This window comes from Sardina pilchardus, chromosome 5 (assembly GCF_963854185.1).
Source record: "Sardina pilchardus chromosome 5, fSarPil1.1, whole genome shotgun sequence".
Taxonomy (NCBI): domain Eukaryota; kingdom Metazoa; phylum Chordata; class Actinopteri; order Clupeiformes; family Clupeidae; genus Sardina; species Sardina pilchardus.
In genome coordinates this window covers 31187681-31206375 of record NC_084998.1, presented here as the reverse complement: position 1 = coordinate 31206375, position 18695 = coordinate 31187681, and the positions used below count along the sequence as shown (strand labels likewise).

The 18695-nt window shown below is 42.0% G+C and overlaps 3 protein-coding genes across 3 annotated transcripts; all 3 read left to right on the top strand.

Annotated features, from left to right (window-relative positions):
- Positions 1-1660: 1660 nt before the first annotated feature.
- arr3a (arrestin 3a, retinal (X-arrestin)) lies at positions 1661-7149 on the top strand. The gene is made up of 16 exons (XM_062537511.1): positions 1661-1719; positions 3359-3385; positions 4179-4209; positions 4306-4366; positions 4481-4525; positions 4698-4891; positions 4978-5037; positions 5176-5252; positions 5600-5717; positions 5801-5885; positions 5998-6070; positions 6203-6334; positions 6453-6536; positions 6655-6678; positions 6808-6857; positions 7136-7149. The coding sequence occupies exons 2-16, from the start codon at positions 3378-3380 to the stop codon at positions 7147-7149; spliced, it is 1056 nt and encodes a 351-aa protein (XP_062393495.1). The 5' UTR covers positions 1661-1719; positions 3359-3377.
- A 3630-nt stretch (positions 7150-10779) lies between these two features.
- On the top strand, positions 10780-14997 carry LOC134079656 (solute carrier family 35 member F4). The gene is made up of 6 exons (XM_062535746.1): positions 10780-10994; positions 11787-12006; positions 12671-12796; positions 12967-13159; positions 14198-14287; positions 14501-14997. Exons 1-6 carry the CDS (start codon positions 10780-10782, stop codon positions 14785-14787), a joined length of 1131 nt encoding a protein of 376 aa, XP_062391730.1. The 3' UTR covers positions 14788-14997.
- Positions 14998-15204: 207 nt separating this feature from the next.
- fam89b (family with sequence similarity 89 member B) lies at positions 15205-17201 on the top strand. The gene is made up of 3 exons (XM_062537231.1): positions 15205-15447; positions 15815-16089; positions 16358-17201. The coding sequence occupies exons 2-3, from the start codon at positions 15835-15837 to the stop codon at positions 16640-16642; spliced, it is 540 nt and encodes a 179-aa protein (XP_062393215.1). The 5' UTR covers positions 15205-15447; positions 15815-15834; the 3' UTR covers positions 16643-17201.
- Positions 17202-18695: the final 1494 nt, after the last annotated feature.

Here is an 18695-nt window from a genome sequence, read left to right as displayed (position 1 = left end):
ACAGTAGGTTGTTTAACTAACAGCTCTTTCCCTCAGCCAGGTTGAGGTCCATTTAGTCCATTTTAGCTTTAATTAGTGACATGTTATGTTTTACTGTTATATTTTGTAACATTTGCCATTCATGTTTCTTAAGATGTTGTATAAGACAACAATATCAACAAATCTGGTCATTGGCCTAGAACACCCTGAGAAGGTATACTAGGCCACTCTAATATGTTTGTTGAATACTATGTGTGTACTCCGCCTTTCTCTCTTTCTAATGGTAGACATGTAGCCTACGTGTGGTTCCCAACTCCTCCCATGGCTTGGCAGCAAGCACTGCTCTGCCATTGGTTGAGAGCCATTACATAAACAAAGTATAACATGGGCCACAAAGCACTCTATGCAGACTTTCTTGAAATGAAACATGGCATTCCTAGAATGTCCGCGCTGTTTCACAACCAGTGGTACTGATGTGACATTTCTTCCTCAATCAAGGAAGAGCCCTGCAACCACAAGAAACATGCTAGTGGCTGTAGATTAGAAGGTCAGAAAGGGCATGGGTTAGTGTACCACGATCACCATGGTTACCAAGGAGTTTTAAACCCCTGACCCATCTGTTGACATATGAGTTAAATGAGGATACACATACCGGTATTTACGGTTCAGGGAGGGGCCTTCACATCAACTCAACAAAACAACATTTTTTACCATTATAAAGTTGAGAAATAAAGCACGAAAAAGAGGATTGCACTTTCAGATACATTTTTGTGATGTTTATTTCCACCATGGCTATGGAGAGGGCTGATGATCCAGGTCCTACCAACAACTCTGCTCCATATTGTCTGGAGATGGTGAAAGCTGAATTCTGAAGCTAAAGGATCACTGTCAACATAAATCAATATAGCTCTATGAAAGTCTTCCCAATGTTTCAAACAGACACACACCTTGAGACATTAAGTTGCTTATTATTTGTGTGCGTGCGTGCGTGCGTGCGTGCGTGTGCGTGTGCGTGTGTGTGTGTGTGTTTGTGTGCGCGTGAATGGTGGGGAGGTTACACATCACAAGGTGTCTCATACCTTTCCAGTCAGTTTAAATGTCAATCAGTGTTACTTTGTGTGGGATTACAGAAAACAATTTGATTTTAAATAATGATTGGAGAACTGATTATCAGTTCTCCAATCAGCTTCACTCACAATCATGAACTATGTTGTCAACACACTTTAAATGTTCCATCATAGGCCTCATCTGCAAATGTTTTTGTCAGGACAGGTAACCATATATACCTAAGTAGCCTACCTGCTGGCGAAACACAGTACAGCTGAGCACAAATTTGTTTTGACACGTGAATGCTAGAGTCAATTTTGTTGACAACTGATGGCAACCATTTAAAATCCAGGCAGAATGGTGGCAAATGAGTTCAAAGCTGCACAGAATATTTGTTGTAACTAGCTCAGTCTTGGACCATCTATATTCGGTCACTAGGTGATATAACGGTTCTATTTGAATCTGTATTGTTTATTTTTACACACTATGTGGCTGTAATTAGTAAACAGCTAACTTGACTAATTGGATTAAAAGACAGATTACGGTGTCTATGGGTAGCCTAAACCTATACAGGAGGGGTGACGGCCTCAGTATAAAACGTGGACAACTGCACCTGTGCTGCATTCTGTGCACTGAACGTTCCTTGCGGAATATAGTCAAGTAGGCCGACATTTGCTGTGAAAAAGTCAACAGGTAGGTACATTGCGTTGTATGCACTGCTGTTTTGAGACAATTATTTAGAGTGAAGATGCACAAAAGATGGTTTACAGCAAGACTGATAGGATCTGTCTTTTGTTTGGAAATCAGTTCATGTCAATATCACTGCTGTTTACAGTATTTGTCCTGTCTGCAGTGGTCTGTGGGTGCATGCAGAAATGTGTACAATGTTGTACAACTACTTACAAAGACGAGATAACACAGTAATTCCAACTAGAGTTGGCATGCGTTGCGTTAGGGGCATCTTGCTGCTCTTAGTTTCAAAGCAACCTGGTCTAAGCAGTCTTCTGTATCTGATTGTTTGATTGTTTGACTTATGCTGCAGCCACTTCAAGTTACACACCATACACTCATACAGTATCTTGTGCACTTGCATGGTACACAAGAAGAATTCAACTGGCATAGACTCTTAGAGAGTTATTACAGCAATGTAGAGAGTTGTATTTTATCACTCTACTCACACTAAATTTTACTGATTATAATTGATGAAAGAATCAGGTTTACAGAATTAACACTGAGAACTCCTGAATGTCCAATTCTACAAGAATGGTATTAGTTTGACACTATGAATTGTCACCAGAGGTCAGAATAATAGAAACACATGTAGTATTTACTGTCCTTCAGGGATAAGGCTAATGAAAAGATAACATAGATAGGCTTTGGTGACTGTTATTTTACTTCAAAGCACATAGGAGCAATTGCCCTGTCGCTAGTTTGGAGTTTAACACGGTTTTAAACTGGAGTTTGAGTTGGGAGTTGGAGTTTAAAACCGTGTTACACTCCAAACTAGCGACAGAGCAATTGCCCAATAGTTGTCACCATTGCAAGAACAATGTTTGTTGTTTACATGAAGTTTTATTGTCACAGATTTTCACCATTGCTAATATAATGAATTGGTTAAAACAATAATTTGTTGAGTAAAGCAACAATATACTTAGCCCACCATGTTAACTTAAACTCCTGGTATTCCTGGAATACAGCTCACCTTTTTTGTAAATCCCTTTTAGTTTAGAGTCAGACTTGATAAATTTAGTGTCTGACGTCCCTGCTTAGAACTGTAAGAATAGCTGAATGAAAATAGTTCTGGGTCTTCGCTATTGTGTACCTTACAGGCTTAAGGAGTGGTCCAGTGAATGACCCTTGCCATTCACCGTAATCTCTGTGAAAGATTTTGCTCAGATGATAATGTAATCTCATTAAATAAGATTTAAATAAGGCAGGTCCTCCCTCTGCATAACACACACACGCACACAAACCTGCGCACTCAGGTGCAAATGCACAGGCACAATTACACCCAAACAGATAAACAGGCACACATGTGCGTGCGTGTGCTCACACACACACACACACACACACACACACACACACACACACACACACACACACACACATACACACAGACACACACACATACACACTCTCTCTCTCTCTCTCTCTCTCTCAAACACACACACACACACACACACACACACACACACAAACACACACTAATATTACACACATTTACACCTATTATATATTATACCTTGCAAACATTATACCAAGAATGTTTTTGCTGGTTTTCTCCTTGTTAGTGAAAAGGTCCTAATGAATGTTCTTTTTCTTTTACTCGCAGACACATCTAATTTAAAACAATGGCCAAGTAAGTACTCTTCTGACTGTCAGTGCTGTCCACTCACATGTTTATAATACTTCCTTGTGTATAATACAAAATATAAGGTGTTAGACAGGGCATAATAGCATCTTTTGTGTGACAAAAAAATCTATGTGTCAAAACCTCCAAGTCACGTAAACCCTTTGCCATATCCATCTTGGGATAGGCTGTAGGTTTCAAGATGTGTTTCAATAAGGTTATGTCACACACACACACACACACACACACAGACACACAGACACACACACACACACACACACACACACACACACACACACACACACACACACACACAAACACACACACACACACACACACACACACACACGCACGCACACACACACACAGGTTTCCCATAAAGAGATTACATCACAATCTTGAGTAATCTGCAGTTGGCAGCCAAGCAGGTGCTCTTCGACACAAGCTGTGCTCCTGCATTACAGGCATAGAGTGGTCCCTTAAGTCACCTGTCAGAATGCGTTAAGAGGCTTCCATCATGGAGTAAGACTAAGAAGTCTCTATTCAGACCTGCCAGATTAAAGGCCATGTCAGGACGGTTCTTTATATACCAACAAGAACGCGAGACTACTGACAGCTCTAATGACCAGAGGTCATTTGCACAGAAGGTCAAACTTGTTGAGGAATTTAGAGTTCATAGTGACTAGTATATTTAGTACTTATATTCATTCATATTCAAGACTTTTACCACTAGAATATTTTACATTTAGTGCATTTTTTATTGACTACAATTTTATGAATCTGTCTCACTCTTTTGTTTTAGGGTTTTCAAGAAAACCAGTGGAAATGGCCAGGTAAGTCATCTTGTTTGATTTCCTTTTCAGTATTTCTCTCAAGCTCTGATGCTTGACAGAAAATTCTGACACATGAACCTGTAACTCCATTTACAGCTGACCCTGTATTTGGGAAAGAGGGACTATATTGACCACGTGGAGAATGTTGACACTGTTGGTGAGTAACTGTCTCTGGACTCAATTCTAATATGATCTAGGCTATCGTGTTCAACCAAGTTATCAACAAACAAACAACCAACCACCAAAATTAATGTTTTTTTCTTCACTTCAGAGGGTGTCCTGAAAGTTGATCCTTCTGGTCTTGATGGCAAGAAAGGTAAATCAACACAGTATTACATACAATTGACTTACAACTTTCAACTCACACAATTATTTTGGTGTTCTTCACCAGCCTTGGCACAAATAATATGTTATAACACAATTACAATGAAATAACCTTATCTTCAATTTTTTCATTGTGATAAATCATGTTTTGTCCCTGTGTGCAGCTTGGATTCAGCTTGCCTGTGCTTTCCGCTATGGTCGTGATGACCTCGATGTCATTGGTCTGTCCTTCAGAAAAGACATCTGGTTCCAACAGGTACAGTTGTACCCCCCAGCAGATCACAAACCCTCCAAGACTGCGATGCATGAAGCTCTGCTGACCAAAGCTGGTGAACAAGGTGTCCCCTTCACATTCAACGTATGTATTACTCCACCTGCCGCATCGTTGACCATTCATGCACTCTCCCAGCCCTTAATCTCTGCCTCTAATCCCTCCTGTTTTAGATCCCAACAAACCTGCCCTGCTCCGTCACACTCCAACCAGGAGAGGAGGACAAAGGCAAGGTGAGCAAAGTCAGGCTCCATACAAGCCGCTCGGCTATACAGGAGACACGAGCTGAGCGTTAGAATCTACAGTATGCATTAGGCAAACTCAGCAGCAAAAATGAATGTCATGTCATATCTTGCACTTCTGTTTCCCAGGCCTGTGGTGTGGACTTTGAAGTCAAGGGCTATGTTGCCAACGCAGCAGATGATCCTGATGAGACAGTTGAGAAGAAGTAAGAGTCTGTTTTTTCCCCATGTCATAGGCCTCTTGCCAGTATTGTTATATCATACAACTAATTCAGCATTTTCTCAATCATTTTAACAGACTTCAGAAAGAAAAAGTCCTATCACATATTTGTTACAGCTAAATACGTGGTAGAACCGTGTTTACTAAACTGACTGATTCTAGTTAGCACAACTTTTCAAGCCAGGGAGATGAGCTAACTAGTGACATCCCTCAGGTAGACCTGAGACGAGACTTTTACTCTGTGAAGCTGGAGATTCTCACCTCTGCTAATGATAAGACCTCTTTTCAATTGTTCTCTTTCTCTCTTTTCCTCTTCTAACTCGGCCTCTTCAGGGATACCTGCCGCCTGGTCATCCGCAAGATTCAGTTTGCTCCTGACAAGACCGGCGCTGGACCCACCCAAGAAACAAGCAAAAATTCTATTAGCGTCACAGCCTCCCTAGATAAGGAGGTACGCTTCATCCCATTGTTCCTTCATATCATAGTAACAGCATTGTTGTGTGGATGAATGCTTACTACTTCCTTTGGTTTCAGATCTATTACCACGGCGAGGCAATTCCCATTAAAGTCAAAGCAAAGAATGATGGCGGCAAACCAGTGAAGAAAGTCAAAGTTACCAGTACGTACTGTAGCTGATAGATTTAATGTTAAACATTTAATAAAGATAACATTAGATGTATCACTAATGTATTTGAGGGTTTTTGATGGGCCTTGGTTATTCTCGATTTCAGTTGACCAGACCACAGATGTCGTGCTGTACTCTGCAGACAAATATACCAAGAATGTCTTAAGCGAAGAATTCTCGTAAGTGTCTTTTCTCTCCAAACATGTGCGTTTTACATGCTCACTTTTGATTCATCTCTTCAGAGACTAGTGAGTATTTGAGGCTTCAGTGATCAGTGTTGCAAGGGACTCACTCAAAGTTGTGCATTACAGTGAATCATTGGACTCTGGCGGATCACTGGACAAGACTTTCTCCGTCACTCCAGTTGTGAACAAGTCCAAACAAGGCTTGGCTCTGGACGGCAGACTCAAAGACGAGGACACCAACCTGGCCTCAACCACAGTGTAAGCACAGAGTTGCTAGATCCACAGACTTTCAAGACGCTCAAATAATTTTATTTATAGACTATTGGCCCTTATTTCACTATTTATATCATACATGTTTATCTGCTGATCTCCATAGCCTGAGGCCAGGAATGGAGAAGGAGGTTTTGGGAATCTTGGTCACCTACAAAATTAAAGTCACCTTGACGGCAGGTGGTGGAGGGTAAGTTACTTCTTAAACAGCCCACCCACACACTCAAAGTCTGTAGTTGTCTCTGTATGAAATTATCAAAGATGAAATTTGTTTGAATTAATATGGATTTTATTGCTTTTCTTTACAGTCTGCTGGGAGGTTTGACATCTACGTAAGTCACTAAAGTATCTTGCAAAGCATTACTGTTGGTTTTACTATGTTAGAGCAGGGAAACCTTTGTGATTTCTGACATAGAATATGTAGTATGGCACGTTTATGTTGTTTTGGTTTTCCCCTCCAGTGATGTGACAGTAGAGCTCCCTGTCACTCTGATGAACCCCAAACCAGCAGGTAAGTTTCTGACCACATCCTGAGATATTTTATTGGCCACAGAAATGCCATTTTGCAAACTCTTTCTAATGTCATTCTCTTGCAACCCACCCCCTCAACCCCCCTCAACACCACCCCTTCTACCATCGCCACCTCCACTGCTGTGCTCTACGCAGCATGAGCTCATGTGTAAGTCACTCATTACATTCAGTACAACATGGATGGTCTTCATTGCTTTTTCTAAACCTTGCAGTCAAAGATTTCCCAAATGAATGAATGTTTTTTCTCTTGCTCTCAAGCTCACAAGGTGTAGAGTTCCCTTCAACACAAAGGTGAGCTGTTTGATCATACCCACCGACTCTCTATCTTCTTGATTGTTGGATATAACATTCATTTTGATATTTCTTTTGGCTTATTGTTCCATTTTGTCATTCTTACAGGACACATATTCCCCATGTAGATTTCCCTCAGCATAAAACGGACCACGCTGGAGACACAACTGAGGATGCGGAACGACGTATAGCCACTGGAAAAGGATAACATTAATAGGAAGGATGGGCTGGATGGACAAGGAGGAAAAGAGAGCGATACACCCAGGCACCAGTGAAAGAAAAGAGATCAGGGATCTTCAAGCACTACAGAAGTCTCTCATCACCCAGTCAGATATGTTATATGTGCAACTTAAAGCTATTCTGTCTAACCAACACTAAATTGTATGTACGCATTGATACATTGAAGTCCTACACAGTTGTCAGCAGAAATTGTATCTGAAACTGTTGAAGATTGTGATCTTTCATCACATTACATCCTCTCACCTGTTCTGTGTGATAAGGAAACTCAGAACATAAAGTGTGCTCTTTGTAAAACTAAAAGACAGTGGATGGGATTTGCATGTAACGTCTTTAGAATATTTGTGATTACTTGTCTAGCTCACCAAAGTCCTCCTTAATTAGAACAGACGTTTGTATTCCAATCGAGAAAAAAACGTAACTACGGTAATGTTTGTCATGTTTGATGTTTTTGATTGATATGTCACTGAGCCAAATAAAAATGTGTAAAAGACTGTTGTCTCCTTTTGTATGTGGTTTACGATATTCCAAAATCCATGATATAGTTTTCATGATAACTTATTTCTATGACTTGCATTTGAGGAGTGAAGGATAGCCTAATGGTAAGTTTCAATATGAGTGAGGTAGTAATATTACTATGATTATGGCACACTATCACATGTTGTAAGGAAAGCCAATTATACAGTGACTTTAACTGAGGTAACCAGATAAAAATAGCAGCCAGAATTAAATTCCAATCCCTCACTCTGGCCTAGGACACTTGTGTGGATCTGTACTTTGCTATCTTTATTCCATGATCCAGCTCTTGCTCACAGCTGTCCCCTAATGACTGCCTACTGTATTTCAGCCTTCCATCAACACCAAGGGGTCACAGCCAAGACTCTTCTTCTGTGGTTTCTCGTTGGTGGAATGATATAATGTAATCTAGAGATAGCAACTGAAGCAAAGCAAACTACATTAAAGCAAAAAGCCTCTAAAGGCGCAATCTATTTGCCATATACATATCAAACTATTCAATCCTCCTTACAGAGTTGTGGTTTGTATGTTAATGGAATTATTATCTTATATATTGTTTCTTTATCACTATTAATGCAGGCTATATGACTTTACTTAAAATTCTTATTAAGAGTAAATAGGACGTTCATTGGTAGATTAATTCAAGTTGTGTTGGACAAAAGTATCTACCTAGAATGATATAAAAACACAGCCAGAACTTCATAATGTAACTACAGTTTGTCTTAGGAGATTCCATGGTTTAGTCCTCCACTAAGTCCAAAATCTTATCCCTTTGTTTATGAAGACAGTATTTCAGGATGACAGAAGAAACAGCCTTGTCAAAGATCCTTCATTACTATCCGCTTTACCCTTCTCTGATATAGTACCTGAGGGCTTGGGGTTGATTAGGGTGATGCAGAGCTCTATGCTAGATCAGAAGAAAAATAAAATCCTTGATGAACACAAAGATGTCGTACAACATACTTTATAAATGACGGTTCAGGTCTAACACAATATCACAAACCTGTTACAGGGAGTGGCCTGCTCACTAATGCACTGGTTCTGACATCTCTGTCTGGACTAAGTCTACAGATTTGAGCTACAGAGTGAGCTAGGGGGGGGGGGGGGGGGGTGGTTCGTCAGGGCCCCACTGGGACTCCCATTTAATTTATTATAGCCATTAAAAACTAGTCTATATTAATGTTTATAGATTATCATTAACAGTTCAATGCATAGCCTAGTTCATTTTCTGTAGCCTAACGTCCAAAACTGGTAGGCTGTGGTCATGAGGATGTGGTCATTCCACGTTACGCATGAATATGTCGATCTGTCTCCAGTTTCAAAATGATCTCTGGCAAGCCCAAGTATAAATTGTTTTATGTAGCCTATGCAATGGAGGGATGTGCATTTTAGTCGACACAGACAGAGGCGTTCCTCAACAAAAAAAATGCAAATGAAAGACTGTCACCCTGGTAACGTGAAGAGCGTTGCGCTTGTTGAGGTAAAATGGGAATCCCGACAACGCTTGTCTGCTGTAACAGCAGACTGCGCTACTCGCTGATGCAGAAAGCTTTACAAAACAGTCGAATGTTTTAACAAAACAACAGGTTGGCTGGAAATAGTCACACATGCACGACGTTTTGGTTTTTGGGACATGTTTGTCATGGCTGTAGCCAGAACTTCAAGTCTCGATGTGCTGACAGTGAGGTAGGATGCTTTTACAAACTGTTAAAACAGATTTGGTTATTCGGGATAAACTTCTCTTCATAACTTCTGCATAATTCTGTCAGTGAAGAATGTTGTATAATGGTGGATCGTTTGTCCTTGCAAGATTGTATTCTCATCACAAACGTACAGTTCCGCTGCTGAGAAAGCGGACAGGGACTAGGCTACCTGTCTCAAGTGGGCCAGGTGTTAGACAAAGCTACGCAAACGGCAAAAGATATAGGCTAGAGTTACTGAGTCGAACTAAACGCCTTTGGGGTAAAACGCACCCCTCAACTCCCCCCCCCCCCCCCCCCTTTTTTTTCCATTGACTGCTATTGCAATATCCATTTGCTCTAGCAGATCCACTTACTTTAAAGCAGCTTATTCTCCAGAAGTTGATGCTTGCTCAAATGACAGGTTTACTCTCTCAATCCAAAAACAAAGGGAGTGTCCGCCGAGCCGCAGAACTGCCATGCACAGATCTGCCAAAGTATCTCCCTCCCCTGAACCTGGTCCTATCACTCTTCATCTACCCACTGCTCGGGGTGAGTCCAGCTTCGTCTTTTTGATCGCTTGTTTTGTCTTGTAGACATTGTATCATCTGGTATTAAGCCCAAGGGCCTGCTTTGCAAGGTGTAGGCTAGTTCTCTGTTGAATTGTGACTGATCAGATTTAGCCATTTGCACCTATTCAGTAGTGGAGGTGAAGAGACAGAAGTATGTTTTGTGTAGTCAGTGGTTTGCTATTGTTAATTTCACAATATGCAACCTTAAGGCACTGCTTATGATATGCTTCATGTAATCTCCTAATTGTGGTCTCTGGTAGAGAAAATAGATCATTTTGATGGGGCACTATAGTCAGTTTGCCTAACTGGAATGGATTGCAGAGGTTAACCCAGCATCCTACACAGACTTTCATTTGAGGTGGAGATGCTGTGGGCACCAAGTGATCTACAACTGTCTCACATGTACTAGTTTCACGCTTGTTATTGGACTGGGCTTGCATAGTGAGAGGGTAGCTCAATCTCTTTCTTATATCATGCAGGTGACAATGGCCGTTCAAAGTCCGAGCGACAGTCGGAGACTCTGGACGGAGAGAGCAGTGTTAAGGACGACGATGAGGAGAGCGAGGCTGAAGCGAGGGACTGCTGCACCCGGTGCCCCCTCAGGGCTATGAGGAAGGTGACGTGGGGCGTGCTGCTGGGGGGCTGTGTGGCTCTGTCCTGGGCCGGGGCCACCCACAGCGCCAAGCAGGCCCTGGCTGGACTCCATGCCCCCTACTTCATCACCTGGTTCTGCAGCGTCTGGAACCTGCTCCTCTTCCCCATATACTACCTGGGCCACTTACTGGGAGCCGAGCAGAGACTGTGGCCCACCTCCTGCTTCAGGTAACGGCATCTCACTTTCGGTCAGAGCAGCTTCACCTCAGAGTAGAAGAAAACCAAACACTACGGAAGAAAGAATGCCTCACAGCCATTTTACCTTATATTATACTTATACTCATTATTTCAGATGTCTGTTTTTATTAAACATTTAGTACATATGGTGTAGGTTTTGTATAATGTAATTGGACATAGCACGTGCTGTCTAAAATGACAGGGCGCCACCTAAGCCAAGCTGCTTTGTATGTTTAATCTCCTTAGCTCTGCGTGAAGTTAAACAGATGACTTTACCTGACACCCCAACACACAAACACATCAGCACCCTGCGTCTATACTTAACACTGATTGGGCTCATGCTGCTTTTCAAATCTGACAGTACTGCATACACAGACTTTTCATTTATCTGCACAACACCTGCTAAATGTGCTTGCGGTTTCCAGTAATCCCAGTAGTGTTCAAGGATCAACATTTATTTTGATTTGTTCTGAGGTGCTTTTTTTAAAAATCAAATATCCTTTATAAGTCAGGTATGTTTCCAAATGTTTTGTTCAACTGTTTAACCTTAAACACATGTATAATATTTAACATGTACTGTACATCCAGCTAACCATATGAGGGCTTCGGGTCTGCCCACTGGTCCAACACATGAACAGTGCAGCAGGTGTTTTGTGTACCTCCAGACAGTGCAGCAGGTCTTTAATACCTCCAGACAGAGCAGCGGGTGTTTGTGTACCTCCAGACAGTGCAGCAGGTCTTTAATACCTCCAGACAGAGCAGCGGGTGTTTGTGTACCTCCAGACAGTGCAGCAGTTTCCTAGGGGACGGCGGAGTGACGGTCAGGGTGCTGCTGAAGGGGGCGGCGCCGTTCTCAGTGCTGTGGAGCCTCTCGGGGTACCTGTACCTCCTGGCCCTCCACCGCATCTCCACCAGCGACGCCAGCGCGGTCCTCTGCTGCAGCCAGGCCTTCATCTTCCTCCTCTCCTGGATCGGGCTCAAGGACCGCTTCATGGGAGTGAGGGTAAGCTCATCCCCAATTCTGACATTCTAGCATTCCCTCTCTGGTAATCCACTGCATACAGATCTGAAGCTGACTAAAGTATATGACTACTGCCAGTTAAGATCCCAGTGTCCTAAACTGTTTAGATTAGCCTTGGGGTCAACATCTATTACATCTGCTTCTTGTAACTACTCCACTCTATTCAGTAGAATATGATTTCAGTTAAATGGAAAACAAGAAGTTTGGACGGGCGAATATTCATATGAGGATCTTTATGTATATTTTACCCACCTCCGCTGTAAAATAATAGTCTTTTGAAGTGTTGAAATACTGTATCAAAGTAGCCTAAGGCATTATGCACCTGAAACTTACGGACCTAGGTTGGATTTTAGAACTGCAAAAGCACACTCTCTAGCATGCATTCCTATTTTATTATTGATCGCACATTGTACTAATTGTTAATAGTATGTGAGGTTACAGGGCTCAATGTGAAATACCTTGTGTAATAGGCTTGTATTATTGTATTATTATTTACTCTGTAGTTATATATACTGTATTTTTTTTTTTTCAATGTACTGTAGAAGATATCAGAATTTCTTTCTGTTAAATGTAATGACTAGTTGACTCCTGAAGGGCATAGCACCCAAGGTCACTGCCACTCACTGACGTGTTTGATGCTGCACAGATTGTGGCAGCCATCCTGTCCATTACTGGGATTGTCATGATGGCGTATGCTGACGGTTTCCATAGTGATTCAATAATTGGTGTGGCACTTGGAGTGGGCTCTGCCTCCACATCTGCCTTGTACAAGGTCAGTCGTCTTACGCTGTCTTTCACACACACACACACACACACAAACACACACACCGGCAACTCTTATCACTGAGAATTTCAGCGGTGCTGCTTGTCCACGCTCCTCCAAATGCGGCTCTGTTGGCGTAGGCACACTGCTCTGATCCCCACGCCTCCCACCTCTCCCAGGTGCTGTTCAGAAAGCGAGTGGGAGAGTTCCGCCCTGGGCCGGCCAGCGTGCTGCTGTCGTGCGTGGGCCTGTTCAGCTGTGTGCTGCACTCCTGGGTGTGTGTGCTGCTCTACCTCACACACGTGGAGTACTGGCCCCCATCTCAGGCCATGCCCTGGAACACACTCTGCATCATGGCCTCACTGTTGATGGGTAATGTATATCTCTACTTCTGGTCACTGTTGATGGGTAATGTATATCTCTACGTCTGGTTACTGCACAATAGGCGTCTCAAGACTATACATTTTTGAATAGCTGACACATTTTTCATGAGAATTGACTTGTCGACTTGTCATTGTGTGTACTGGTGCTAGCTGTTGACAGCGAGTGTAACCATCTTTAGATGGTTATCCATAGCACACATTCTTATTGTACCTTATTACAACCTGACAGAGACCTGAGTGGTCGAAACCGGGAGCATATAGGATTCCATGCATAGGAATGTCTACCCCTGCTGTGGTAGCGCCATTTTGTCCACAGCACAGACTAGCACACATGTTGGCCCAATCCCAAAGTCCGGACTCACAGACTCACAGACTTTGGTGCGCGTTCTCGCGAAATTCGTAAGGGCTTAGGGCTGCCCCAATGTCTAATTTCAACGGTCGTGAGGGTCTGCGTACACACTTACCGAGCCCTTTACGTGGGTCTGCATCGGTGCAGACTTCACCTAAGGGAATTACCCACAGTTCAAAGTGTTTACCACGGAGACCATAGGGAAATCCAGACATTCTAAAGGTAAACAACAGCACAACACACGTGCATGGTGCTATTGTCAGCAACAACATCTTTGTTATTAAACATCACCAAGGTACATGTGATCCCGAGAAGTGCTGTCCCAATCCCAAATACCTATCTGAGCCAATGTGGCCTCACACACTCATTCACTTAGCACCCGAGATCAATTAAGTCTGTGAATCTTTAGTCCTTAGTCATCAGAGCTCACTTTGGGATTCAGACCTATTCATGGGTTTCATCAGGTCCCTTTCCACAGGTGTATAAAATCAAGCACCTAGATTATGAATGCAGACTGCATGGTGCTTGATTAACCCATCTGTGGAAAGGGACCTGATGAAACCCATGAATACTGCACAGTCCAGCCTATCATAAAAATGTCATGATTAAAGTGAGTTTTTGATGTTGTTAGTTTGGTCCTCATCTTAACAGTCTTTTTCTGTCTTTGGGTTGGTCTAGCTTTCAACGTGTTGGTGAACCTTGGGGTTGCACTAACATACCCCTGCCTCATCTCTCTCGGGGTCCTTTTGAGTATTCCAGCAAGCACAGGTAGTAAACCATCACTAATATTAATCATAGATTACATACATGCATGCACATTGCCTACATATACAGTGCATACAGTCAGTATGACTGCATGTACATATATACTGTACATGCAGTCCTACTGACCCATGAAAAGTCATTTCGAGAGTCTTTCAGTCTCACTAACGTTTCTTAGTTTTCATAGTGTATCACTAAACAGAACTTTCCTCTCCACAGCGGTAGATATTTTGGTGACCTCCTCAGTGACCCAGTTAAGTCAAGTGAGAATAGCTGCAGCAGGTATCATTGCAGCCGGTTATGTAATGTTGTTGCTCCCCGAAAACTGGGACGAAAGCACCCTACGCTGCCTTGGAAAGCTCTGGCCTGGAAGCTGGAGAGAGGATAGTGTGGTGGTTGAAGAGCTCACCGTGGACAGTGCTGGAGCTACACGGACAAAACCCAAACCTGCTGGAGTTGCAGCACTTTCTCGATCTGGATTGGGTGGTTTGCATGAAACAATGTGATTGTGTATAAAGGGATATTATTTGTAAATGTATATATCATTTATTATAACTAGAACTTTGTCGACCAATGCTTCATCCAATGAATGCACGCCTTGGCAGTTCTGCTGATATATTTCTAAATATGGCCTATTTAACAAGCTTTTGAGGTGTGTGTGCATGTTCTGATATTTGTGTAAAGCGTTGTGACACATTAATAAATACTTACTTGTATTTTCTTCTAATCCTGTATTGTCATGCAACATTGTTAGCCAATATAGACAAAGCTCCCTACCTTATTTTACTTCTGCATAGGTATTGCATGTCTTTTTACTACACTGTAGTCTGCATACAGTAATCGCTCATTTGAAGGATATAATGGCACCTTGAAACAGCGTCACCCAGAGGCTTTAGGGCAAATGACTACAAGGCGGGAGTAACTGCATTGAGGGCGAGGTTTGAAGGCTGGGACTGAGACAAAAGAATACGTTGTCTTGCAAAGACAGAACTCTAGCTATATCACAACATATTGATCAGAACTTAATTTTCAAACTTCAAATAGATTCGTAAAGCAGGTCAGTCTACATTAAACCGAACGTCTATCGGGCGTTGGTTTAGTAGTCTGTTCATAGCTTTTTCAAGCGAGATGAAGACAGGAATATAAACAAAACAGTTGGAACTCAGGTAAGATCCACTATTATCACAATGTTAACACGAACTAGGCTAGGCCTACATTATGTGGGATAGACCTACACAATTTTATTCTACACACTTGAAAGGACACGTTTGTTGAGCTTGAGTAGCATGTCCCATTTGTCAGAGAACAATGATTTCCAGCACAGTGACACTTCCTTGAAACAATGTAGCCTACAGTTAGGCTACTGTAGGTCCCACAGTTACTGCTGTAGTAGCCTAATCGACTAGACTTTAGCCTAACATTGTTTTATATAATTTGCATATGCTATTGTTTTACAGTCATCGATTATTAACACACAGTTAATCCCTTTCATTTGCTAAAGGATATTAATTCAGTGTCTGCACTGTTATTCAGTCTCGTATTCAGCCTAGAAAATGAACGGTTTCCAGTCCAGTCCGCCGGAGTGTCCAGCGGGAAGCGTCTGTTCGATTGAGGGCTTACCCCCTTTACCGAAGGGCCTGAGCGGTATCCTCAACTCTAGCGGCGGCTCCTGGCGGGACATAGAGAAGGTGTACAGTAAAAGAACACGCATTCAGGCCGACATCAGTAAGTCCCGGGTGAGCGACTCCCTTGGTCGAAGCAAACCCGCAAGCTTGGATGCAGCATTGGCTATGTTGCGAAAAGAAATGGTAAGACAAACAACCTCAACAAAACCAAAACAAAGAGTTTTCCTACAGACTAGCAATCTGATTCTGAAGGCCAATTCATGATAAATAGCAGTGATGCTTGTAGCCTACAGATATTATTTAATTGTTGCCTAGACAAATTCCAGCCTATGCTTTAGTTAATCGTCATTGTTAAAAATGTCATTGTGCTAAAGCTATTAAACAGTGGCATATCCATCATGTGCATCATATTTTGATATGTAGACTGACACAACACTCTGTCCTTTGTTAGGTGGGCTTAAGACAGTTGGACATGTCTCTACTCTGCCAGCTATGGTCACTCTATGAATCCATCCAGGAGTACAAAGGTGCCTTCCAAGACATCTCGTCCTCTTTGCTATCAGAGAGTTCCTTCACCACTGAAAATGGTTATTCTGAGGATGAGGAAGAGGAGGAAGAAGAGGAGACTGAAGGAGGAAGCAGAGAGTCTCAGGATGCCCCTCGGTCCACTTTGCCACAGCCAGCCCAGAACTCCCGTGACCAGTGGATCAAAGACTCCTTCCATATCCCCATATAAATTTGCCAAATTCCTTCTGTAACTTCTAAATTCTAATTCCCTGTCAAAACAAACATTGCTTTATTTTGGATTTGTAGCAGCCTGAATTGTATCAGTGTGGTAAGCAACATGTTTACTCTAACATATGAAAGGTCATTCAGTGTACAGGCTTTAAATGTAGGCCTAAAATGAAGGAAATGTAGTGTGTTGCCTGAAATACCGGATGAGGAAGAAAAGCAGGAAAAGGAAAACAATGACAAAAAGAGGAATGTTGATTCAAGTTTTGCCTCATGCATTTGCCTAGTGTGAAGCCATTTGGCTCCAAGCTCTAGATGTATAGTCCCAAGATATCCATAATATATATTTTAATCTTTCTTTGTATTCAAGTGTAATTACCACTATGAATGAAGATTGTATTTCCAACAATATGGAACTTCTTTGTATCTACACTTGTACGACCATTTTGCATAGTTTTGTCTTTTATATGAAATCAAATGTTGGGTTTATTTTCCATATATGTGTCCATATACAGTATTACATGTAATTCTGAATTTGTGAATACAATACTTTTTATTCAAAATGAGATTTTGGGACATTGGTTTGTTTTGGTGGAGTGGGATTTGGCAAAAGAGAAATTACAAGAAACGTTGAAACTGCACCAACTCTCAAATATCTTCTTCCAGAGGCCAATAGGTGGCAGTAATTTTGTGTAGTTCCATTGCCAGTGATGTGCTCATTGTCGTTGGGAGATTTTCTCATCATTTCCTATTCAGAGTTATATTACACTTAGAAAATCTGATTGGATGGAAACTCTTTGGATAAACCATTCTTCTTCTTTTCTGTAAAGCAAGAGATCCCCAAAAATTGTAGGCTGTTTTAAATAAAAACAATCTCCCATCTTACACTTTATTTAAAATGATGTCATCACACTTTCCAGAATTGTTAAGATATACTGTGTCAGACAAGGAATTTATTCAGTGGCAAAAGTTGTGCAGTCCTGGCCTCTTTCTAAACTCACACTCAACTGAGAGCTTGGGCCTGCGCCCGTTCTGTGATGTCTCACCCCCTCTCCCGGTTTTTGCCAGTATAAACAACTCATTCCAGTTTTACATGAGCTTATTAGGCAATGTTGTGTGCTCTATCCCAGGGGAAAGAGATGGAGGAGAGGGTTGGTGTGTGTGTGTGTGTGTGTGTGTGGGGGGGGGGGGGTTACACTACAGCTCTCATTGTGTCCTTATTACAGCCAGAAAATGATTGGAAGTGAGGGTTATTCCGATGACAAAGCCTTCCTCTAGTTTGAGGCTAGGTTTCAGCAGGACACCTGTTCACAGTGTCTGGTTTGTGGACCCTGAGTCTAGGGGTAAAAATAGATCTTGTAGAAGGCTCTCAGTCTGAATCCTCCGGAGCACAACACAAGAATTTATAAAGAGACACAACAAAACGCCCATAACATCCTGAGATCCTATAGCCTAGTGTACTGGAATATAACTGCATGGCTTTGATTCTTAAATGGCTCTAGTTTTTAATCTTTGTTTTTGCTATGGTTTTATCCTTCATGACATTAAGAAAGAGAAAGTCAAGCAATGATTTTACATTATGGATCGGAATAGTAGGTCCTTACATTTTACTTCAAATGCATATTTTTACTATAACCCTTTTAATCAGCTTCATATTGTCATGTTGCATTTTGACAACTTTAGATGTAATCATATACCAAATTATAGAATACAAAAAGACTACTCGCCTTCCAGTTTTGGACTTGTTATTTAGTAGCTGGTTGTCCTGTTTGCCCTGCACATAGTTGTTATTGTCAGGTGAGGATATCCAAGCAAAAAGGGCAAAACAGGAAATAGGGGCCCAGAGACCTCTAAGCTGACAGGAAGTCTGGATGTGCATGCAGGAACCCCCCTCACCGACATGCTCACATCAAGACAAAGCCAACACAATGCTTCTAGTACACATTGTGTACCCTCCATTTATGTTGTAATGGGGGGTACACATAGGGGGTGGGAGCATAGGTCTTACAGTGTAGGTCCAAAGATTCTCATATTTCTGAGTAGGCCTATATTCTTCT

What these genes read in the sequence shown, in the direction of transcription:
- LOC134079656 (XM_062535746.1), top strand. Translation starts at nt 10,780, where the DNA reads ATGAGGAAGGTGACGTGGGGCGTGCTGCTGGGGGGCTGTGTGGCTCTG. An exon ending in TGGCCCACCTCCTGCTTCAG is followed by an intron (nt 10,995 to 11,786) that starts GTAACGGCATCT and finishes GTGTACCTCCAG; the next exon opens with ACAGTGCAGCAGTTTCCTAG. An exon ending in CATGGCCTCACTGTTGATGG is followed by an intron (nt 13,160 to 14,197) that starts GTAATGTATATC and finishes GGGTTGGTCTAG; the next exon opens with CTTTCAACGTGTTGGTGAAC.
- fam89b (XM_062537231.1), top strand. Translation starts at nt 15,835, where the DNA reads ATGAACGGTTTCCAGTCCAGTCCGCCGGAGTGTCCAGCGGGAAGCGTC. An exon ending in CTATGTTGCGAAAAGAAATG is followed by an intron (nt 16,090 to 16,357) that starts GTAAGACAAACA and finishes GTCCTTTGTTAG; the next exon opens with GTGGGCTTAAGACAGTTGGA.
- arr3a (XM_062537511.1), top strand. An exon ending in AAACCAGTGGAAATGGCCAG is followed by an intron (nt 4,210 to 4,305) that starts GTAAGTCATCTT and finishes CTCCATTTACAG; the next exon opens with CTGACCCTGTATTTGGGAAA. An exon ending in CTGGGAGGTTTGACATCTAC is followed by an intron (nt 6,679 to 6,807) that starts GTAAGTCACTAA and finishes TTTCCCCTCCAG; the next exon opens with TGATGTGACAGTAGAGCTCC.